The 23,341-nt window shown below is 35.4% G+C and overlaps 1 protein-coding gene across 1 annotated transcript in view; it reads right to left on the bottom strand.

Moving 5' to 3' along the window:
- Positions 1-23,341, bottom strand: part of Nrk (Nik related kinase) — a 136,752-nt gene that overhangs the window by 43,743 nt on the left and 69,668 nt on the right. The window contains exons 6-13 of the mRNA XM_042688214.1: positions 21,491-21,601; positions 19,625-19,715; positions 16,575-16,705; positions 14,922-14,976; positions 9,871-9,949; positions 8,683-8,858; positions 7,834-7,894; positions 6,111-7,413 (exon numbers count right to left, since the gene is read on the bottom strand). Of these exons, the coding sequence (XP_042544148.1) occupies positions 6,111-7,413; positions 7,834-7,894; positions 8,683-8,858; positions 9,871-9,949; positions 14,922-14,976; positions 16,575-16,705; positions 19,625-19,715; positions 21,491-21,601 (2,007 nt within the window). The remainder of the gene's footprint in view (positions 1-6,110; positions 7,414-7,833; positions 7,895-8,682; positions 8,859-9,870; positions 9,950-14,921; positions 14,977-16,574; positions 16,706-19,624; positions 19,716-21,490; positions 21,602-23,341) is intronic.

Genomic DNA, 23,341 nt, shown 5'->3' with positions numbered 1-23,341 from the left:
GAAGTTAGTTCTTTTTTTCCTTGTTTTTCCTTTAGTTTGTCTCCTGTTGTCACTGTTTTTTATTTTGTTACCCTATGTCTTGTATATATGGTTATCTGATTTGGGGAAGAGCAGGAAAATAACAAAATGGTGAGACAAAGGACAAAGGGTGAATCAATACAACAAAGACACTATGTTGAAATGAACTTTACAACTTGAAGGGAAGGAAATTGGGGGGAGAGAAAGTGGGAGAAAATGAGGGAGGGAGTAACACTGTTCGATAAGAAATGTACTCATTACCTTACTTATATAAGTGTAACCCCTTTGTACATCACCCTTACAATAAAATGAAAGAAAAAAGAAATGTTGGCTATGGTAATGCTAACATAACAACCAAGCCCACAATTCTAGCCCCATTAAAACATTTATTAAATAGGATAAAATTAATGTAATCATGAAAAGAGACATGTACCCTGACAGTAGGTTTGACATAGTTGTTCCTATAAGTTTAAAAATAATAAACCACATATTAGCTGAGCAAGACCCTCCTAGATCATAGACAAACTAGGAAAAATATGTATCTGATTATTCTAAAAATGAACTACCCACATTTTTCATGAATAGTATTTTTACTTAAAGAATGATAAACTTTGACTATTTAAACTATGGGTTCTTGGTAGATACTTTATTTTAAATGAAGTAAATCTGTTAAATATATTGTTCATTCTCAATGATAAAAATTCAAGCTTTCAAAGGAAAATCAAAAATTTTAAACTCATATATGCCACTGAGCACTTGACAGCTTTAATTGGTAGTGGTATTGGCAAATGTGGCTTTTTAATGTCAAATAATGAAATACATAAACATTTGGACAGAACTATATGCACCTAAACCAGTATTTTCTAACAAATGAAAGCATGATGTTAAAAGTCATGCATCATCAAAATATCTATTCACAACACAAGATAGCCTCATAGATTTTATAATGGCTAATTATACAAAATTTCATCCATGTAATTTTAGATTTCACTTGTCTAGTTTGTGGTATATTATTCGTGAACATGTACAATTTTCTGAAAAACATACAAATTCTCCCTTTCAAACTACTTATATATGAGATACCAGCTTTTACTCATAGACTTCAACCAAAACAACATATGGTCACAGATTGAATGCTGAAGCAGATATGAGAATACAGCTGTTTTCTATTAAGCAATATTTGGAGAGGGGAAGGGAAAAAACAAATTGTTTAAATAGGGATACAGATTGACCCATTGCAACAATGAGATGCACAAGACGCTATGTCGAAAAATGAACTTTATAATTTAGGTGGGGGTGGGGGGGATTGGGAGTTGGGGTGTAGCTGAGGAGGTGGGAGGGAAGGATGGTAGGGGAAAAAACAAAGGAGGAGGCAACAATACTTGATAAGAAATGTACTCATTACCTTGCTCATGTAACTGTAACCCCTTTGTACAGTATCTTCACAATAAAAAACAATAAAAAATAAAAAAATAAAGTCAAGTGATCTGAAAAATGTAAAACAATGATAGTATTTCTAAACTTTTCTTTTGAAAACTAGATACTTTTCATTAAAATTTATATTGATATGTTTTTAAAATTCTTTTTAAAGAATTAAAATATTTATCATTTGGGAATTTTAATTTTAATAAGTTAAATATTGAATGACAGTGCATATAATAAACTAAAGCTTTTTTGAGTCCTCAACATTTCAGATTATGAAGAAATCTTGAAGCCAAAATTTTAGGAGCCACTGCTTAAGGCCTTTATTAATGCCATAGCAACTCATATTGGGAGGTTTACCTCAACTTCATTAGGATTTGGAACAAATGGCTGCATGGGTTCTATTTGGACTTCAGCCTGAATGGAATGAAACACTTCATCACTGTCTGATGACTCATCTTCTTTGCCCTTTGACACAAAAAGGATTGTAAGAATTTTAATTGTGGTTTGAGTGTAAATGATAGGAATAACTATCATCCTAATGCATAATTGAAAAGAATAATTTCCAAATATAAAATATGATTTATACCAGTAATATTTGGCTGATTTTTATTCTTAGTCCTTTTTAGAGTTTGAAGACTATAGATTGTCTACAGAAAACTGTATATACATATATAGAGAGAGATAGATAGATGCACGTATTTACATATATTGTCAAGGGAATTGCTACATCCTGAAGCTCATCTATGGGAAGTGGATTAAAATATCTGGTCTAAAGCTTTATAACTCATAACCTCACCAACTTTTCACATTTAGTAAACTGTTATATTCAATAAGTTTTGTCTTTCTGAGGAATGGAAGATCTGTAATACAGAGATGTAAATATTCCTACCTAAATGCCCTCAAGGAGTTTAGAAAGTTTGTGCTTCTCTTTAAATCAATCAATATCATCTTTTCTGCTTAAGGAGTGTAATAGTAATTTGTAATGAATGTGTAATGAGCTGACCCACCAAAATGTCTATAAACTCTACTATTCAGGTATATCAAATATGGCTGTATTATGTTTTCTTTATGGATTACAGATAAAGCTAGGAATGTCTGTACAAGAACTTAGGATCATAGAACTAGTATTTCTGTTTACTGACCACTTTCTTCTATTTTAAAGTAGTTTTCCTGCATATGTATTAAAAATAATGAATTACACCTGGGCGTTGTTGGTTTGAACTCTAATCCTAGCTACTTAGGAAGCTGAGATCTGAAGATCAAGGTTCAAAGCCAGCCCAGGCAGGAAAGTGCTTGAGATTCTTATCTCCAGTAAACCACCAGAAAGCAGGAAGTGGTGCTGTGGCTCAAATGGTAGAGCACCACTCTCGAGCTGAAGAGCTGAGGGACAGAACCAGAGTTCAAGCCCCATGACCGAAAAAAAGATTACAATAAGAATATACTCCCTTATTTGCAATAACTAGTATATGTCTGGGACAAGCAGAAAGGTCAGATAAGATGATGTTAATCGAAATGTGAACCCCAAGATAGGGACACAAGTGGTTTTTTCTTTCTTGCTATTGTTTCTAACATATTTATAAGGTACCATGTGATATTTTTGTTGCTTTGTATGTTCCTCTCACACTGTATAACCCCTGTTTTCACTGTATTTGATGTTGGTATAATTTGGGGAGAGGAAAGGAGAAAACAAATTGTTTAAATAGGGATACAGGTTGATCCATTTCAACAATGAGATGTACAAGACACTATATCAAAAAATGAACTTTACAATTTAGGTGGGCGTGGGGGTGTAGCTGAGGAGGCAGGAGGGAAGGGATGGTAGGGGAAAACAAAGGAGGCAACAATGCTGGATAAGAAATGTACTCATTACCTTGCTCATGTAACTGTAACCCCTCTGTACAGTATTTTCACAATAAAAACTTAATTAAAAAACATAAATTTTAATGAAAAAAATCAGTTTAGAAACTATCACTGTTTTACATTTTCATATCACTTGACTTAAAAAAAATAATATAATATGCTGATAGTGCTATGAGAATGAGCCTTTGAGAGATAAATGAAAGTATTTTCCCTAATGCAAAACCCATTAGACCTAACTGGTTAATAGAGCTCATTGACAGTAGTCATTAACATGCTAGCTGGCCTAATTTCTCACAAACATCACCATTTCATACTAAAATCTTCCCCTTTCCATCTGGTTTCTCCTCTCTTTATATTCTGGGAGCTAGACATTCATTTCCTCTTTTGGGCCTTCCTTCTTGATGCTTTTACTTTTTCATAGGTCAAGCATGCCAAGCAATCCCCATATATTCCATTGGTTCAATGTGCACAAACTTTTATCTAGAATTCAGACAAGGTCATTTGCAATTACACCATCAATTATTATTAAGTAAGTGGACATAGATAATAATGCTTAATTTAGTATCATCATAATAATTCCTTTTATGTAAATAGGTGCTGAAAAGTATTAGAAAACAAACGTTGTCATAGTCTTTTTCTGACCTCATTAATTTTCTTATCAAGCAAATTATTTGTCAGTGTTGCTAGCTTGTATCTAACAACTCCAGATAACTTATATCTATCTAAGAAATCATCTTATAAATGTTAGAAACAATCGCAAGAAAGAAAAATCATTTGAATCCTTATCTTGGGGTTCATTTTGCATCAACTTATCTGACCGTTTCTGCTTGTCTCAGACATAAACTAGTAACTGCAAATAAGGGAAACCATGGGACCTATGTTTCTTTAAGATGATCTCTTCGTTGCTTTGTATGTCCCTCTCCCAAGGTATAACTCCTGTTTTCACTGTATTTGATGTTGGTATAATTTGGGGAGGGGAAGGGAAAAAACAAATAGTTTAAATAGGGATACAGGTGGACCCATTGCAACAATGAGGTGTACAAGACGTTATGTTGAAAAACAAACTTTACAATTTTGGCTGGGGGTGAGGTGGGGTGGGGTGGGATGGGGGGTGCGGTGGGGGAAGAAGGGGGGAGGGGGGAGATTGGAAGGGATGGGAAGGGGAAACAAAGGAGGAGGCAACAATGCTTGATAAGAAATGTACTCATTACCTTGACCATATAATTGTAACCCCTCTGTACAGCATTTTTACAATAAAAAAGAAATCTTATTAGCAAAAAAATTATATCTATCTATATTAGAGGGTTTTGAAATGATATTTTAGTGATGGTTCCTAAATAAGATAGAAGTTATCACATTATATTCCACACTTCAATATGGGCATTTATTAAGTTATGACTGTTTTTATAGTATATGGTTTATGCAATCATACCACTGACTAATTATGCAAAGGTGGTGATAAATTGGAGAAGTTATAAATATCATTGAAATTTATAAAGATAAAGTTAAAGGATGGAAAATAGTAAATTTTGATTAAGGAGATAATAGGTAGAAAACTAATAAAGTTGTATTTCTTTTTTTATTGTGAAAATACTGTACAGAGGGGTTACAATTACATGGGCAAGATAGTGAGTACATTTCTTATCAAGCATTGTAGCCTCCTCCTTTGTTTACCCTTCCCATCCCTTCCCATCCTCCTTCCCCCTACCCAATCCTCCCCCCCCCCCAAGTTGTAAAGTTCTATGAATTTTTGGATTGCCTCTTCTATTTCCGTGAAGAATGAGGTAGAAATATTGATAGGTATCACAATGAATTTGTAGATAGCCTTGGGAAGTATTGCCATTTTCATGATGTTGTTCTTTCCAATCCAGGAGCATGGGAGTTCTTGCCACTTTCTAAGTTCTGTTTTGATTTCCTTTTTCAAGTTTTTAAAGTTTTCATCATAGAGGTCCTTCACTTCTTTGGTTAAGTTAATTCCTAGGTATTTTATTTTTTTGTGGGGCTATTACGAATGGAGTTGCTTTCCTAATTTCAGCCACACTTTTCTCATTGTTGGCATACAGAAAAGCCATTGATTTTTGAGGGTTAATTTTATACCCTGCTACTTTGCCAAAGTTTTTAATCAGCTTGAGTAATTTGGGAGTGGAGTCTATGGGATTCTTTAAATACAAGATAATGTCATATGCAAAGAGGGAGAGTATTACTTCTTCTTTCCCTATTTGGATCCCCTTTATGTTTGCATCTTGTCTTATTGCTGTAGCTAGGCATTCTAATAGTAGAATGAAGAGCAGTGGAGAGAGTGGACATCCTTGTCTCATTCCTGAGTTAAGAGGAAATGGCTTTAGTTTTTCACCGGTCCCATGGTTTCCCTTATTTGCAATAACTAGTATATGTAGCAGAAAAGGTCAGATAAGGTGATGTTAGGGAAATGAACCCTAAGATATGTATTCAAATGTTTTTTCTTTCAGAAACCAAAGTTCCCACCAAAGGAAGATTGGGTGGGGGGCGGAGAGAAGATGGGATGGGATGGGAAGGGAAAACAAAGGAGGAGGCTACAATGCTTGATAAGAAATGTACTCATTATCTTGCCCATGTAATTGTAACCCCTCTGTACAGTATTTTCACAATAAAAAAATAAAAATTAAAAAAGAAAATTAAAAAAGATACATCAAGCTATTACCCACAGTATTTCAAGCAGCTTTTCCCACTTTTGATCAGACTACCTGAAAACACGAGGAAAATTCTTTCGAAGGCAAAACATAAGCATTAACTAGCATATGTGAAAATATAAAAAAAAACACTCTTACATTTTCAACTTGTCTCAGTTCTTCCTCATGCTGATTAAAGATGTCCTCCCATCTGCGTTGGCGCCTTCTTCTGCGGGCTTCTACATCCTCAATTTCAAGCTCTTCAGGTCTCCGTAATGACTTTGCCCTAAACCTTTTTGGTGAAAGTCTTTTTGCTAATGCTTGCCTCAGACTAGAAACTTTTGATTTTTTCTTCCTAGTTGGTTCTGGTTGAGTGTAAAATATGTTTGATGAGAGGCTTTCCATCAGGGTTTGCAGTGGACCAAGTGGCTTCGAGTTACTTGCGTTTGGTGCTCGAAGCAAGTCTCTTGAGAGTCCTTCTATCAGAGCTTGAACTGACTCAACTGCCTGTGAGGTCTCTAGTGCCCAGGCCTGTATCTGCGGTGACCCTTCATTTCCCTCCCCTACTGGAATGAGCACCTGAGTATCCAAATGTAGTGGCAAGAGAACATGGTGGTTCTGTGAGAGTAGGGGCAGGAACACTTGGGCATGTACTAGTAATGTCTCAGGTGCCTGAGCCTCAACCTCAGCCTGTGCAGGCTCAGCAGCCTGTTCCTGTACCTCTGGCTGTTCAGGCGCTTGGTTCTGGTCCAGATGCTGTTCAGGGAGATGGTTCTGCCCTTGCCGTTGTTCAGCAGCCCGGCCCTGTCTTTGTTGTTGTTCAGGTACCTGATCTTGCCCGTGAAATTCCTCTGGCACCTGGTCCAAATCTTGTGGCTGTTCTGATGCTAGGGCTTGAACCTGTGTACATTCCTGGGCCTGGGCCTGAGCCTGTTCTAGAAGGGCCTGTTCCTGTTCCTGGGCCTGGGCCTGTTTCTGGTTCTCTGCCAGAGCCTGTTCCTGTTCCTGGGCCTTAGCTTGTTTCTTTTCCTGGGTCTGAGCCTGTTGTTCTTTGGGTATGGAGCTCTCTTTCTGTGAAGGCCTAGCCATCTTGCCCTGAGCCTGTAGTGGCATGATCATGCCAGATAGCTTCCGTAGTCGTGGAGGTGCCTTAATCTCCATGTGTAGAGGCCTAAATGCCTTACCCTTCACCTGACCTTGTAGTGGCATGAAAACCCTAGCTGCCTTTTGTAATCGTGGAGGTGCCTGCACCTGACTCTGTAGAGGTCTTTGTGTACTGTCCTGTGCCTGTATGGGCATGAACACTCTAGCTGCCCCTTGTAGTTGCTCAAGTGCCTGAACCTGTGGCTCTTCTTGATCAGGTAACCACCTTGGTTGAGATGGTTCTCCATGCAGGACTCTAAGTGGTCTGCATCTGCTGCTGGTTGGTATTTTTAAAAGTTCATGAGTGCAAGAGGGTCCTCTGAAATAAACATACAAATGATTGCCATACAATTAGTTTTCAGTGGAATAGAGCCATCCAGAAGAATTGCTGTCACTTTAAAAGATGGGCCTTTTTCTTTTTTGCAGAAAGGATATTTCAGTAATTTTTCTGGATTAGTTCCTATAATGTCTGAAATAGCCTGCAGATATTATTTATAATAATAATACAGTAAATTGTTAATGGAGTCTGATAATCTATTGATCATACTGTTGCTACATATTAAGCAGGCTTTGGTTAGTATTTTTTTCAGTATTTTCCCTCAATATCTCATGGAAATAGATATCTGTTATTTTATATAGGTAAGGATTAAGTTATTCTGATAGAAAGACAACAGTATGGAGGCAAGTACTTTATGTAAATTGCTATCATCAAACTATATAGAACATTTATTTAACTCACCTGAATCTTCTCATGGTGTATTGCTCCTTAATAGCTTCTCTTTCAAATACCAAAGGGATCCCTTTTTTATGAAAGAGAAAGAGTCAGCAAAGGTGGATTTAATTCACCATAGTCACTTCATCCTGCAACTATCAGGATGTAAAGTAGATTCATAAGGGCAAAAAGGTAGCCCTTCAAATGCCCTTCAAATGGTATGGTGATGCAAACAGTATTCTATGCCTACAATAGTGTATTTCAAGAGGATTCATTTCTATGGTCATTGGAAAGAAAATGTGCAATATACTAGCTTCAGTTATAAAGAGAGAGAAAAGGGAATGGGGAAAATGGTGAATGGAACAAAAACACAGACTTTATGGCTTAGGATTAAAAACTTAATTCTGGATATTACATTTATTATATTTAAAACATTCAGCCTCTTTTCTATCAGTTGTGCTGCTATTATGGACAAATAGAGGCTTGTAAATTGATGAGTTTCTTTTGAGTTTTCTATATGAAAATGAATATGACAACTATATTTATATATTTAGCATAAAGGTCATGTAAATGGGAACTTTTCCTGCAGGTATCATTGTGGAAATCTTATAGCTCTGGATATTAGGCCCATGTGTGGTTTTTCTGCATTCATTATGGACTAGCTTGTGTCTGTGATGTACTTCCAATACTTTTATCAGCAAAGGTATATTAATGTTAATGCTTTTCATTTGAAAACATGATGTGTATAGTTTTGCACATGGAAAAAACATCAATCACACACACACATACACACACACAAGACAATAAAGGAGTGAATTTTGCTTTCATCTGAGAGCTCATTCCAGTGATATTAAACTCCATACATTCACATTCTACCTTTTTTCTCTCTTTTCTTAATGATTCCAGTAAGATGCTTTGTTAATGACTCCACAACATGCCGCTCATGTTTTATACTGCGAACAAATGGGTGCTGAAGCATGTTTGCAGAAGTAGGACGAAACAGGAAGTTCTTTATCATGCACTTTTCCATGAAATTGTGGAACTTGCGGGACCTAAAACAAATGATTCAGAGGAATGGAAGAGAATTTTCAGGCCTGCCACATGTCTTTTCATCCCCACCTACAAGCCACTTTGAAGACAATATTTTTGAAAGAGTTGCCTCCAGTTATATTGTCTTTTCAATTAGCAGAGGTCATTTAAGCCTCAGAAAAGAAGCCAGATCAACAACATTCTCTATCCACATGACAGTAGAAATTGGAAAGAATTCAGTAGCATACACATGGTAAAACCTCATGCAGTGATATGGCAATTAAACAGTTATGATATATAAGTATGTGAGGTTAGATTTGGTCACTCACACAACAGTTATCCTCTGAAGCCTGAATGCTTCATTTATGATGTGCAGTTTTAGCCACAGGGACATAGATACAACGATTCAAAAGGAGGGGGTTTAACTAAGCCATTTAAAAATGGCCCATGGAAACAGATGTGGTTAGAAATCTTATATTTATGAAGAGAATTCAACTGAATTGCAAGGACAAATGCTAGCAATCAAATCATAGTCATCACACAGAAGGCAAGCAATAAATACTAAGAATAAGCAAGAGTGTAATGAAATCAACAAGAATTTTCAAGTTTGGCTCAGTTGGTCCCTCTAGAAGAATTAGCACTCTGTTTTAGGTTGTGGATATTTAATTTAATAGACTAATGGTCTGTTAATCACAATCACTGCCTATCTAAACACAGTAAGAAAAATCCCCCCAAATTTGTATTGGTCCCTCTCATGTCTTGAGAAGCATCTGAAAAATGCCCATTAATAACAAGGAAGTAATATCTATATCATATCCTTTGGGGAACATTACTTCTTTCTAGCTGGATACTTAGCTCTTGATGAAAATGCTCTTGATGAAAACTGGTTAATTTTCCTGCTGTGATTCCTGGATTAACAGAACTATTTTCCAATAAAATGGTGAAGCAGGACTGACCAAATGAATGAAAACTTTGCTATACAAATATATAAAATCAATGTGTTTAAGCCAATGAGATTAAGACATTTATCTTTACCAGCCACTGGATTTGACTGTGGGAGCAGATTCACGCAAAATAACGAAGAGGGCTTCCAAGGGCTGAAGATTACATAGAGCTGTAAAGGGAAATTGATAGCTTTACCAACAATACAAAGCACAACTAGAACACTGTTCACCAAAGAGGTATTGTCTATTCTTCTAGTTAGTCTTCTGAATGAACACTAAGGGATGAAGATGTACATAAGAATGTAAAAAACATAAACACCGCACTAGGTAATATTTTATAACAGCACTATTAATGGGTGTGGCAAATAATTTAGATAAAATATTTGAATCCAGGCATCAGTCACACCAACTCAGTAGGCTAAGATTTGAGGATCATGGTTGAAAACCAGCCCAGGAAAAAAAGTCTGTGAGGCTTTTTTTCCCAATTAACCAGCAAAAAGCCACGCCAGAAGCAGTGGTTCAAGTGGTAGAGGGTCAGCTATGAACAAGAGAGGCAATTAAGAGTGGGGACAGTACCCAGGCCCCAAAATCAAGTCACCCCGTACTGACACACAATTTTTTACTGCTTGGTTGATGGATTATATCATAAAAGTCCATTACAGTTGGACATATTCTTTAATATTTCTGTACAGTGGGTATTTATAACGTTTTTGTACGGTGGGTATTTATAGGTATAAAATGGCATATGTAACTATAGACTGAAAAAGTCAACCAGTCTAGTAACTATGCACAGTAATTTGTAAAGAAGTGTAATTTAGTAGTCTTGAAAGCTGAGTAGAATCTTTCTTGGGAGCTAAGAGTCCTAGGAAAGAGGTAGATGTAGCATAAGCTACTGCCAGAGTAAACCTGAATTTTAATCCTACCTTTGATTTATGACCTTGGGTGAATTACTTAACCTATATTGCACCTCCATTTCTTCATCTAAAACACAGAACCAGCTGGGCACCAATGGCTCATGTCTGTAATCTTAGCTGCTCAGGAAGCTGAGATCTGAGGATCACAGTTCAAAGATAGCCTGGGTAGGAAAGTCCATGAGACACTTCTCTCCAATAAACCACTAGAAAACCAGAAGTGATGCTGTGGCTCAAGTGGTAGACCGCTCACCTTGAGCTGAAGAGCTCAGGGACAGCGCCTAAGCCCAGAGTTCAAGCCCCACAACCGACAAAAACCAAAACAAAAATACACAGAACTATTAAAAAGGTGCTATGACTATTAAAAGCAACCTAACAATAAAAGTTTTTCATATAGCAGATGTTTAAAAATATTAGTTATTAATCTATACTAAAGATTTTTAACTGACACTTCAAGTCTGTGACAATTTACTACACTTTCATTTTCTTTTTCATCTATACAGGCATTCAAAGAAAGCCAATAACAATGTAAGGTCTAACAAACCACATTGCTTTTGGAATTCTAGGGGTTTCTGTAATCATTTAAAATATGTGTTTTATTTCACTTATTTCCCCTTGTGTCATGACTAATGGAAACTGGCAGAAAAATCTCTACAAGGCAACTATGTAATAAATTTCATTTAATATCCCAAATATATCATTCAAGTGAAGAGAGTTTGATATGAACAAATATTATTTTTGGTGCACATTCATGGACTTGAACCCAGGACATAAGTACTGTTCCCATTTTCAATTAGCTCTCTCACTCATGGCTGTTTTTCTACCACTTGAGCCACTTCCTCCAGCCTGGCTTTTTGTTGATTAATTGGAGATGTGTTTCCATGGACTTTTCTTCCTGGATTGGCTTTGAACTGTGCTCCTTCAGATCTCAGCCTCCTGAGAAGCCAGGATTATAGGTATGAGCCACTGCCTCCTGACACCATTATTTTTATTAGGGTAAAAGAAAGAATGTTGTTTAAAGGTTTTGCTTTGTTCTCAATTACCTGGGTATATCCTCATAGAAGGTGCAGGCTTATAATTGAGCTCAGAATTAACTTCAGTTTCAAAAGACCAGGATCATGTTTGACTCTTATTTCCTTTCCTATGTTTAATCAGTAACAAGATACTCTTCTTTAAACATTATGAGTTTGTACCATACTAAACAGTTGTCATTTATTAACATCTGAGCATCATTCAGTCAACTGACAACATCTTCAGCGGTCACAGAGAATCCAAGTTTTAATTAATGGAAGGGAAAAGGTCATAAGACAGTAAAGAATACAGTGAGCAAAAGCTCAACATCAGCTCTGGGTCATTTCCTATATAGGAATATAGGTCTAATTTTACTAATGCATATAAGTGTCCTTTCTAAACTATATCTCATATTACTGCCTAAATATTCAGAACTAGATGTCTACTCTTTTGAAATAGCCTATCTCCTTTTAAAAACATAACTCTTCAGAGGCTGGACACATGTTAAATTAGGTCTTAGTATGAAGTAGTTTAAATAGTGTGATTTATTCCTAAAACATGTTGAGACCTGAGGAAATCTAAATATTGAAGGAATGAATCTTCTGATGGGACAGGGTGCATGAGGCACTTTGGTTAATATTGACAAGAGGTGTAAAAAGGGGATACTACAAGGAATAAAAACAGAGCTCTGAATATGTACAGTCCACAATATTAAAATTAATTCCTATAGTATAAGGAAGAGGGCCACAGTAGGGAAGAAATGGTCTAGATTAAGGTAAATTGACTAGTATAGATAATAAGGATGGGCTGTTGACCCAATCCTGCTTCTCAATAAGGAAACGTGACATTTATATAAATAACAGAGGGTATGAAATATGTCTCTTCAGCATCCATCAGTGTGTACTATTGGGTATTTGATATCTGCTAGCAAAATATGACCTAAAAGTAATAAAGATTCCCATATTGTTTGAACTTCTACCCAGAACCTAAGGGCTGAAGAAGGTCATGCATGGAAGGACTCTCTTCTTAAAGTTCTTATACTACCCTTACATTGAGAAGATATTTTTGTTTTGTTTCTCCAGGACAGATTCACTGAAGAAAGACAAGAGGGAGATAATTTTGTGTCTGAATCTGAAAGGAGAGTATAATATAACTGTGGCTTTGGAGAACCATCCCCTCTGAGAAGATAATTGTCATAACCTGAGGGGTTGCTAATGTTAATGAAAACCACATTTATGCAAAGTTAAGGGTCCAGACAATAAAATAGACTTGTGAAAGAAAGGGTTTCAATGAAATCTATGTCCAGTGTTGCTCATGATCAAAGCTTCATTGTTGTAATGACTTATCTAGGCCTTATTTCGTTGTGAGTTCCCAATGTCCTGGGTTTCACTCATCTTTTCAAAGCAGCTTGCTGTTCGCATACTGTGCAAGCTGCCTATTCTGCACCCTTTCTGTGAGTTTGCCCTTCATTCCTTTATGTCCTCCTTTATGATTTGATTTGGTATTTTTATTTTGGGATTTAAAAAAAGACTTGTGGAGTGCTCAGAAACAATGGGAAAAGATTCCTTCATGCATATTGTATGACCAGTTGATACAGTCATGCATTATAAATAAACACATGTATTGATAGTAGTATGAAATATATTGCACATTTAAAGAGAGAGGAAGAAAGAGCAATGGGGAAAAATAAGAAGTGAAGGAAAGAAGAAAGCAAAAGAGAAGAGGATAGGGAGAGTCTTGCTGCTCTCTGTGTAGCATATTTTCCAAGCAGAAATAATCATATCAGGAATAATTTCTATCTCCTCAGTCTGATTTCGGTTTTACATGTGAAGCTTATGAAATAGTCTTTACATTTTAACATTTTCCAAAATGAATATTCAAAGCCTGAGTGCAGTCCCTGGACTTCTTTGCTCAAGGCTAGCCCTTTACTCACTTGATCCACTTATGGATTTTTGGTGGTTAGTTGGAGATAAAAGTCTTAATAGGCTTCCCTGCCCAAGCAGCCTTCAAACAACAATCCACATATCTCAGCTTCCTCAGTAGCTAGGATTACAGGGGTGAGCCACCAGTGCAAGGCCCAACATGACTTTTTTTCACCCAACCTAGGGACTTTGCAATTTGGGGCACTAGAGGCAGTAGTAAATTGATCTCCACATCTGTCATAGCTTTATTTCAGCCCCTGTTTGGAATCCCAGGAGACACCAGAAATTTTTAACAATTTTGTTACCATGATTCCTTTGAATTTCCTCCCATTGACCTTGTAACACAATACTAAAGATAGTTCAAGGGGCTGGGAAGGTGGCTCAGTGGTAGAGCGCTTGCCTTGCACGCCAGAGGCCCTGGTTTCAATTCCTCAGCACCACATAAGCAAAAAGAAAAAAGCCGGAAGTGGTGCTGTGGCTTAAGTGGTAGAGCGCTAGCCTTGAGCTGAAGAGCTGAGGGACAGCGCCCAGAGTTCAGGCCCCACGACCGGGCACCAAAAAAAAAAAAAAAAAAAAAGATAGTTCAAGTTTATAAAGCTCAGTGGGTAGATGTTATACAGAGAGAACATACAGGAATATGAGGCATCTAAATACTTCGATTTAAATACTGAAAAAAGCAGATGTGAGATAAAATGTGCTATGGAGTCGTATATTAGATTGATATCAACTATTTGTACCCAAGTTTCTTTCATTTTTTATTTTCCTACTAGAAAACAGTAATATGCGAGAAGAGGATGTGATTATGTTGGCTAAATGATGGAGGAGTGGAGAATACAAGAGGAAACAGTTAAGTGCATTGGGGTGGCTGAAGGGCAATGACAAGGAACCAAGTATGTGTTGGTAAGCATTGGTTTAACTTCACTGAACCACTGGAGGATCATCTCAATTATTCTATCACATTAAAGAGTGACTATAGAAGTGGTCCAACCCAAATATTTTATGAGTCAGTATAAACTGGAATGCCTGAAATTCTAGCTGCTAAACACTGTCAGGATAATGCTGAGTCAGCCTAAAATAAGGATCAAAGAAAGATAAATGGATAGACTATTTTAAATATCCAAATCTTGTGACTCTTATAGAGTCACAGCTTTTGGAAATCACTGAAAAGGCCACCATTTGTGGGACACCTGTATGTCCATTTAAAGCTGATTGGTGCAAGAAGAACTCCTGGCATCTTTCACAGACTCTATTTCCTTAACCCCTTGCACATACCAATCACAGGAAACATTTTTACTTACGAGGAGCCCCTTCTGCCATTTCAATAGCAGTGATTCCCACAGACCAAACATCACTCTACAAAGCAAAAGAATCACAAAATTACTTAAAATGGTGCATTGGCAGCATTAAGAATCTGGTTTCATTATTGATTGATATTATCACAAGTATTATCTGTGCTTAGGACCAATCAATGTCTTATTATACAGCAGGGTGTTATGGCTCAGTGAAAGAAAAGCACATATTGGATGTATTGTTACTGTTGCCTAACCTGAAATATCAAAAAACGCATTATAAACAAGTCCTAATATATAGATTCACAAGCTGTGTAATTTTAAGCAAATGCTTTTACTCTCTGTACCTCCATTTCTTTCTATGTAAATGGAAATTATAATATTTATTTCATAGTTCTAGTGTGCAGTGTGTAATAATATGCATATATTCATCATACACATGTTAAACATACAGAGGTATATTTATTTATATGATAAACATTTATGTACATTACATATATAAATATATATCTATAATTTATCATTATATATATATATACACACACTTTTTGGCAGCTGCTCAAAAACATAAACTGAGGCTAGAATTATCAACAAGCTCTTCGAAATTACCGTCACCATTATTAACTGCACTTGGTCTTTCAGAGTGTAGAAAGAGGGAAGAGGGGAGAGGTACATTGGCTGAATAGCTGTTAATTTTAAGTTTTGGAAATCCAGTTTATAAATAAATCTCTTAGTTTCAGTTGGATGGAGATTAACCTTCCTTTTAGTTACATGGGGATAAAAAAATTAAATAACCAATACAAGTAAAAAACCTTAGTAGGTGCAAAACGTATAGGTATAAAGTACTATTTTTACAACAGGACACAGTTTCTATAGCTCCTAATAAAGTATAGAACATGGAATAGGCCCTGTGTAAATACTTAATTTTTAGTTCTAGAAAGGGCATTTAAGGAAATGGAAGAGATGGAACTTAAATTAATCAACTTCGAATATTGAGTCCTAGGTTCCACACAGGGAGACCACAATGAATTGTTTGGATGACTTATGATGTGGAAAGTGAGTGAGGTTTCTTCCAGTTTATAACAAATGGGGACTTTCCCTTTCCACATTGGCTTTCTGAAATGTGTACATAGATGTATATTGTTGAAATTGCAGCTTCAATGGAAATTTTAATAAATAGCATGGACTATTAATTTGTCTATTCCAATGATTTTCTGAGGTTTTAGAAGTGAACCATGAACCAAGGATTTTCTTCATACTCTTGAATTAGTTTTTTTTCTTTTTGGAGCTAAGTTATTATGAAATTTAAAATTGCCTTTATTTTAAATCATTTTTTAAGTTTACAATGCCTTTTGCCCTTGTAAGTTCAGTTTCCAAATAAAGCCAAATGATATATTTTTCCAAGTTGCAAGCAACATGAACTAGACCTTATATGTCAAATCTGAATAACTCCCAATAGCCTACTTTGTCTACATTTGTTGAAAATATTATTTTAATGCATACTATCAAAACCACAAGTAGGAATAAAGGCTAGTACTATATTTCTTATTAGAGTTAATGCAAAAGTAAGGCTGGTTGCTTTTATTCTTTCACTTTCTCATTAAAATAAATGTCAGTAAAAATCCTTTCCAAATGATTCTCTCTGTTTGAATCTTCACTTACTCTGTAATCATAGGAACGCCGTGGGTCCTCATCGCAGTTAATCACTTCAGGTGCCATCCAGTATGGTGTCCCAATGAAGCTATTTCTCCTTCCATTAGTTCTGCTCACCTGAGCACTCACTCCAAAATCAACTGCAAAATTCAGCAGATGTCAAAATAATTAATCAAGAACAAAAAGCTCAATAAATTATTGCTTTAACTTGGAAAGCCAATACAAAAGCCACAATGGATAACAGATTTTCATTCCAGCCCAGAACACTTTACCATGAAGTCTACTCCAGGAATACTGGGAAATAAGCTTGTGCTGCTATTTATGTTGGAATGAGATTCAACAGAGCTATTATAAATCTACAGTCGGTTTGGCTAAATGTTTATCACAAATATTAAAAAGAAAGCTCCATGAGTACATCCTGAATCTCTGAAATGATCACACCAAATTGGAGAAACAGCACTATAAATGGTGTTCAATAAATATAAAACAGTAACAATAAGGAAGTCTGACTCATGACATTAGAACATCCTATCACTTGATGAAGAAAAAAAGTTTTCTTCTAGAATTTAAACTCTTACACAGATTTTTTTGAATCAAAAACCACATATTCACTGTGATACCCATAGCTTAGCTTGGAATATAAAAGTTCAGACTCCTATTCATCTGTGGGATACATTAAAAGATGATGCTTAATACGGTATCCCCAGAATCAGAGAAAAAAAGGCTGAAATAGACTGGGGTTATTTATTCCAGAAAAAATAAGACAAGAATGAAAAATGAAGTAGATTTTCTAATTTAGAATGGTTTCCAGGAATCTAGAGGATGGCAAACAAAACTGAATAGCAGATTGAAGAATTTAGAGGAAGTAAAGAAAAGGGAAACAAACCTAATAGTTTAAGGCAGTCTTTCAAGAAAGATTTAGTAAGAACAAAAAATATTAACAGTTTTGTGAAGATCACCATTATTGTTACAGAATCTCATTGTCAAGTGATTTTTTTTAAATAAATGCGATCAAGCAGAGCTCCACATTTCCACTATTCTTAATGGTCAATGTTAAGTGCCAAGAAAGTGCCTATGAAGGCCATACATAAACTGATGTATAGTATACATCCAGGAAAGAAAATGGCAGGGGCAAAGGCTAGAAAAAATAAGAAAGGGAATGAGAAAGAAAAACTCAAATTACAATAAAAAGGTAGAACTGAAACCTTAACAATGGTATAATCTTTAGTATCTAAGGGACCAGAATATGACAATTATTGATCAATTCTAATCACAATATAAGCATTTCCTCCTTTTGCTGTCATTTCTTTTGGCAATCATTAGATTTGCTTTCTGAAATCTTAATCTTTTGCTTAAAAACAGGCTAAGATCTGAGAAATCTAAGACAAACTGTATAACACTACATGTAAACTGGCCTGATTAAATTCTAATGCAAACTGGAACTCTTGTGTACAATGACTTCATGATAATAAGAAAATAAAAAGTTTAATTCTGTATGAAGAGGTCTTTCCTCCAAAGTAAAGTACATTAACTTTAGTACAGGAGCTTTGTGACAGATAATTCAATGACATTTTGCTTATATTTTCCATATTGTGGTGCAAATGACTGGGTTGATTATCCACTTGACTCGTGTTAGGTATTTTTGCTCTATATGTGAATATAGTGTGTAGTCCATTTGAATCTATGTGTCTCTCATGTATTTGAACATAGTTTCCTAAAATTGTGTTTTTATTGTTGCAGTTTTCAGATACAAAAATAATACAGAATTGCTATCTCATACTTCTACTACAAATGTTCAGTGAAAAGTGTTCCCATCAAATTATCAAAATATCTACTGTAAATCTACTTCCTAAGCAAGAAAATGGGAAATATCTTAAGGTCATACTGAGACATGTTTAAATTGTTAACATGAATAAAAATAATAAAAATGATTTATGTTTCATACCAGTGTGATTGTCTGCCATTTTATAGTACTAAAATAATTTATGTGGTATTATTTAAAAGTCAAACATCAATGTATATTTTAAATATTTAAAGGTGTATTTAAAGATGTTCTTTGTGTACTGTATGATAATATGTGAGATAATTTTGCAAAAAAAGTGTACGATTTCGACCTTCGGAATAGAAAAGGAAGGACATTCTGGTCTTTGGATTTCTGGTTCTAAATTTGATTTGAATATTATTAGAGCATCATTTATGATTGACATCATTACTTTTAAATATCTGAAGGAAAACTGCAAAGAAGAAATTTGTGCTTATGAAGTAATTTAAAAGTTCTTTGATATTCTTGGCAAAATATGGCACTATGATATGTTTAGTTTACGTTGTTCTATTATTTATTATTATTTTTCATGCCAGTGCTAGGGTGTGAGTTCAGGGCCTGAATGTTGTCCTTGAACTTTTTTGCTCAAGACCAGTGTTCTATCACTTGAGCCCACAGCTCCACTTCCAGTTTTTTGGTATTAATTGAAGATAAAAGTCTCATATACTTTGCTTCCTCGTTTGGCTTCCAACTATGATCCTTAGAGCCTAGCCTTCTGAGTAGCTAGGATTACAGATGTGAGCTACTGGCTGGGCTAGTATTTTATTTATATTTTAGATTTTAATTCAAATATTTTTATTGCTAAGATCAACAGACAATGAATCTAATAAAAATTCTAACAATTCTTTCAAAGTTATAGAAAACCTCTCATAGGATTTTATTTTCTAATTCCTGCCTATGACACAGAAACTTGTACATTATTAACTCTCAGTTAAATTGTGAAAATACATTTATTAGCTATCTTTAACAGAATACAGTCATGATCAAAATGTAACCACCAATTCTAATTTAAAATTTGTTACATATTCCAATTACACATACACATATATTTATAACTAACTTAGGTTCACTTGTTTTTCTCATCCCACCTTTATTCTGAACCAAATTTTCACTCATTTTTCAGGCAGCATCTATCTACCTCAAATAAGGGCATTGGCAAGTTCATGATGAAAAAACAAGTTCTCTTAATGTAGGGAGAGCCACTAAGATGCTCCAGGTCCAACTGGAGCATACTTACCCAGTTTTACTTCAGCATTATGAGTCAGCAGCACATTCTGACCTTTGATGTCTCGGTGAATGACTCGGTGTGCATGAAGATGTGCTAAGCCCTGTGTATGTATAATATACACATGTTAAAGGGATATATATAGAGAGAGAGCAAGTGAGAGAGAATTTCCCTTTTCTGGTACTGATACTTATATTTTTGGAAAAACTCGTGGTAAGAAATATGGCCCACATGTGATTTTTTCAGACAAAATTCTTTAGGCTGGAATGACTACAAGTAGTTCCCAGAAATACTTCTTTTGGCTATAAGAGAAGGAAAATAAATCAGGACACCCATGGAAGAGAAAGAACACCAAGAAGTAACTTTTGTATACATTGGGCCACTTTACCTTCCTTTCTAACCTCCATATTTCCAACTAACTCTAACAGTAAAGACTTGGACATGTTAACTCTATCATAGCTCAGCGATGGTTTTTCTCTATTCTTTATCCAACCATCTGTTAAGTCCAACATATTTTCTAGTCAGCCTTGTAGGGTGAGAATTTGAGGGAGTATGGAAATTTATTTTAAAGCATTTGCAATTTGTGTTGGCTTACCACACTGGCTCCAGCCCATTCACTATTAAAACTAACCCATGACTTGGTTAAACTATGACATGGGAAGCAGTATTAGGCTGCAGTGAGATAGCTCCTGACATTAGCTGAGGATTAATAATACAAGTAACAATTTCTAGACATCATGGTAGGTGCTTTGAATGCACTAGTTACTAAATTTTCACAGTGATCCTTTGAATAATATATTGATATCCCTTTATATTACACAGGAATTATATTATTATTTTACCTCATTATTACATAATTGACTGAAGTTCATACATCTAATTAATACATGGCAAACGGGAATTTAATTTTTAGTCTAGAATTCCCACTCTTAGCCATTGACAGTACTATCTCAAATGAGTTATACCAAATGGGGGAAATGATATCCTAACAATGTTGAATGTTGCTGCCTGTTTCTTTTTTTAAATAAGTTTTTTATTGTGAAAATACTGTACAAAGGGGTTACAGTCACGTGAGCAAGGTAATGAGTACATTTCTTATCAAGCATTGTTGCCTCCTCCTTTATTTTTCCCCTACAATCCCTTCCCTCCCACCTCCATAACTACACTCTCCCCACTTCCCTCCCTAAATTATAAAGTTCGTTTTACAACATAGTGTCTTCTACACCTCATTGTATCCCTATTTAAACATTTTGTTTTTATTTCTTTCTATTATTTGTTTTATGTTTGTTTGTTTTATTTGTTTCTACTAATATACTTTTTGGGTGAACTTACGCATTCCAGCCAAAAATCAAATTGGAGTTTGTCAAATCAAGAATATTCTTGCTTTCATCCAATTGTATGTTAGAGATAAGGAAAAATGTGGGTCAGTGTTTACAGAATATATCTATGAGCAAACATGGTTGCAGATGGTTTGGGGCTATTTTGCAAGTCACCCACTCTTAAATTGATCGTGTGTGTGTGTGTGTGTGTGTGTGTGTGTGTGTGTGTGTGTGTGTGTGTGATGATTGCACTGTACTTTTTCAAAAGTACTCTAAAATGATCATATCATAATAAATAATTCAAGTGGTCTTGTCCATGATCCATTGAACATAGTACTATGAATTGAAAGGCTATATTTTGGAAAGACCTAGCATTACCTTTTTGTTATCTAATTGCAAATTGAAAGGTATCCCAATAAAACTTTCTCCAAAGCTTTATACCCTTCTAAGTCCCTAATCCAAAGTTCATATTTAGAATTCTTAATCAGATATAAGATATAAGGTATACTGTCATTTCAAGGTTCTTTCAATATCAGAGGATGATTACATGAAGACCTACTTGAAGGACTTCTCGGCAGATATAAGCAATCCAATCTTCTTTTAAGCTCTGATTTTTTGTCATCCTCACTACATCAGTCACTGAGCCTGCTGCACATAACTCCATCACCATCTGCAAGGAAGCCAGACAAGTATCAAGTATTAGAAAATAAGTCTCTGAAAATACCTGGACATTTTCAGTCCATACAATATGTATTTGTAAGTAACGTTTGGGGAAAAGACTAACTTCATTGTCTCCTTGAAGACTAAAAAAGACTAGAATTAGTGGCGGAGGAAAGTCTAGTCTTATACCTGGGATATGTAACCAGGAGGAGGGTTTTAAGCTAATCCTTGAATCATAGGAACTATTCAAATATGCTTTGAAGAAGAGTTGGTTTATGGATAACATTGAATACATGCCCTTGCAAAGAAGCTTCACATGGGTCAAGTGTGAGAAATGACTGGAGAGGAAAGGAAAGGTGGTTTGAGAAAAGAGCTTGATCAGAAGTGGAAGAAGTAGGATATAGAAGGTCTCAAAAGAGTTTACATTTCATTATTATGACTAAGCTTGGTTTTTGTTGTTTTATGTTTTTAAATTCCAGATGATTTTCCTCAAAATGTTGGCAAATAACAATAAAAACTCCAAGGAGGAATTACCATTTAAATTCCTGTAGGATAATTTCTTCCAAATGGGATTATTGTTAAGAAAGGCCTATTTGAAGGGTAACATTGTTCAAAGTATTTCATTTGATTTTATTGCCTATAATCCTAGCTATTTAGGAGGCTGAGATCAGAGGATCCTAGTTCAAAGCAGCCTGGACAGGAAAGTCTGTGAGATTCCTATCTCCAATTAACCACAAAGAATTGGAGCTGTGGCTCAAGTGGTAGAGCACCAACTAGCCTTGAGCAAAAAAGCTGAGATACAGTGCCTAGGCCCTGACCAGGCAAAAGGACCCCAGGACAGGCACAACAAACTGAGGAACCAATTGGTAAAGTTCCTTTCAAATAGTATTAGTTAACTGAAGGAAGTCAACGTGAAGGCAAACACAACTATTAGAGCTGAACTAGTAAACATCACTGTTCAACTTAAAACTGCTTTCTCAAAAAAGCAAATATAATATCCTTTTGCTCTATTGATATTGAAATAGATCTATTTGAAAAGTATAACATTTCTTTTAGTGTTTTCTTTTCAGAATATTACTCTCCTCAATTAGAGTTGTTTATTACTGATACTGTTATTGCATTTATTTGTACTAAGTATGCTAGTACCAAAAGGAGAGGAGGCAGCCAAACAAAACCAACTATACAGATAACTCACAACAGGCTGATTTTCACAAGGGCAATTCAGTGATGATTATATTGAATGGACACAACATATACACTTCGATAATGCTAGTAAAAAAGTTTATGTTCCAAATATTTCATTTTTAAAGAAGAATATAATGACCAACGCTCATTTTCTTGTTACTATAGTGGATGACAGCAAAATTTTTGGGTAGGGTCTGGTTAGTTTTTCAAATTTCTATTAATCTGAAATCTGTGATATCCTAGCCATGATGACTAAAGAAAGAATAAAACTAACCATTTAGGAAAGAGCTGCTGGGAGTTGTGTTTATAAAGAAGTGCTTACATTTTGAAAACATGTAAAATGAGCCCATATGCTCATGTCAAATGCTAACTAGAATTGATATGTTTTAATATCCAACAGACAATCTCTATGCCAGCAAAATAGTAGCTACTTAAAGTGAAAGGGAGTAAAACTATATTTAAAACACTTTTGTCAGATACTGCCAGTGTCCATTTGATTCTTCATCTCACCAATACGCTCTTTTCTAGGCATATAAGTTATTTTTTTCATATTTTATCACTCACA

This window comes from Dipodomys spectabilis, unplaced genomic scaffold (genome assembly GCF_019054845.1).
Source record: "Dipodomys spectabilis isolate Male_0828 unplaced genomic scaffold, ASM1905484v1 ptg000113l, whole genome shotgun sequence".
Lineage (NCBI taxonomy): Eukaryota > Metazoa > Chordata > Mammalia > Rodentia > Heteromyidae > Dipodomys > Dipodomys spectabilis.
The sequence above is the reverse complement of the archived record's forward strand: the minus strand, read 5'-3'. Positions and strand labels throughout refer to the sequence as shown.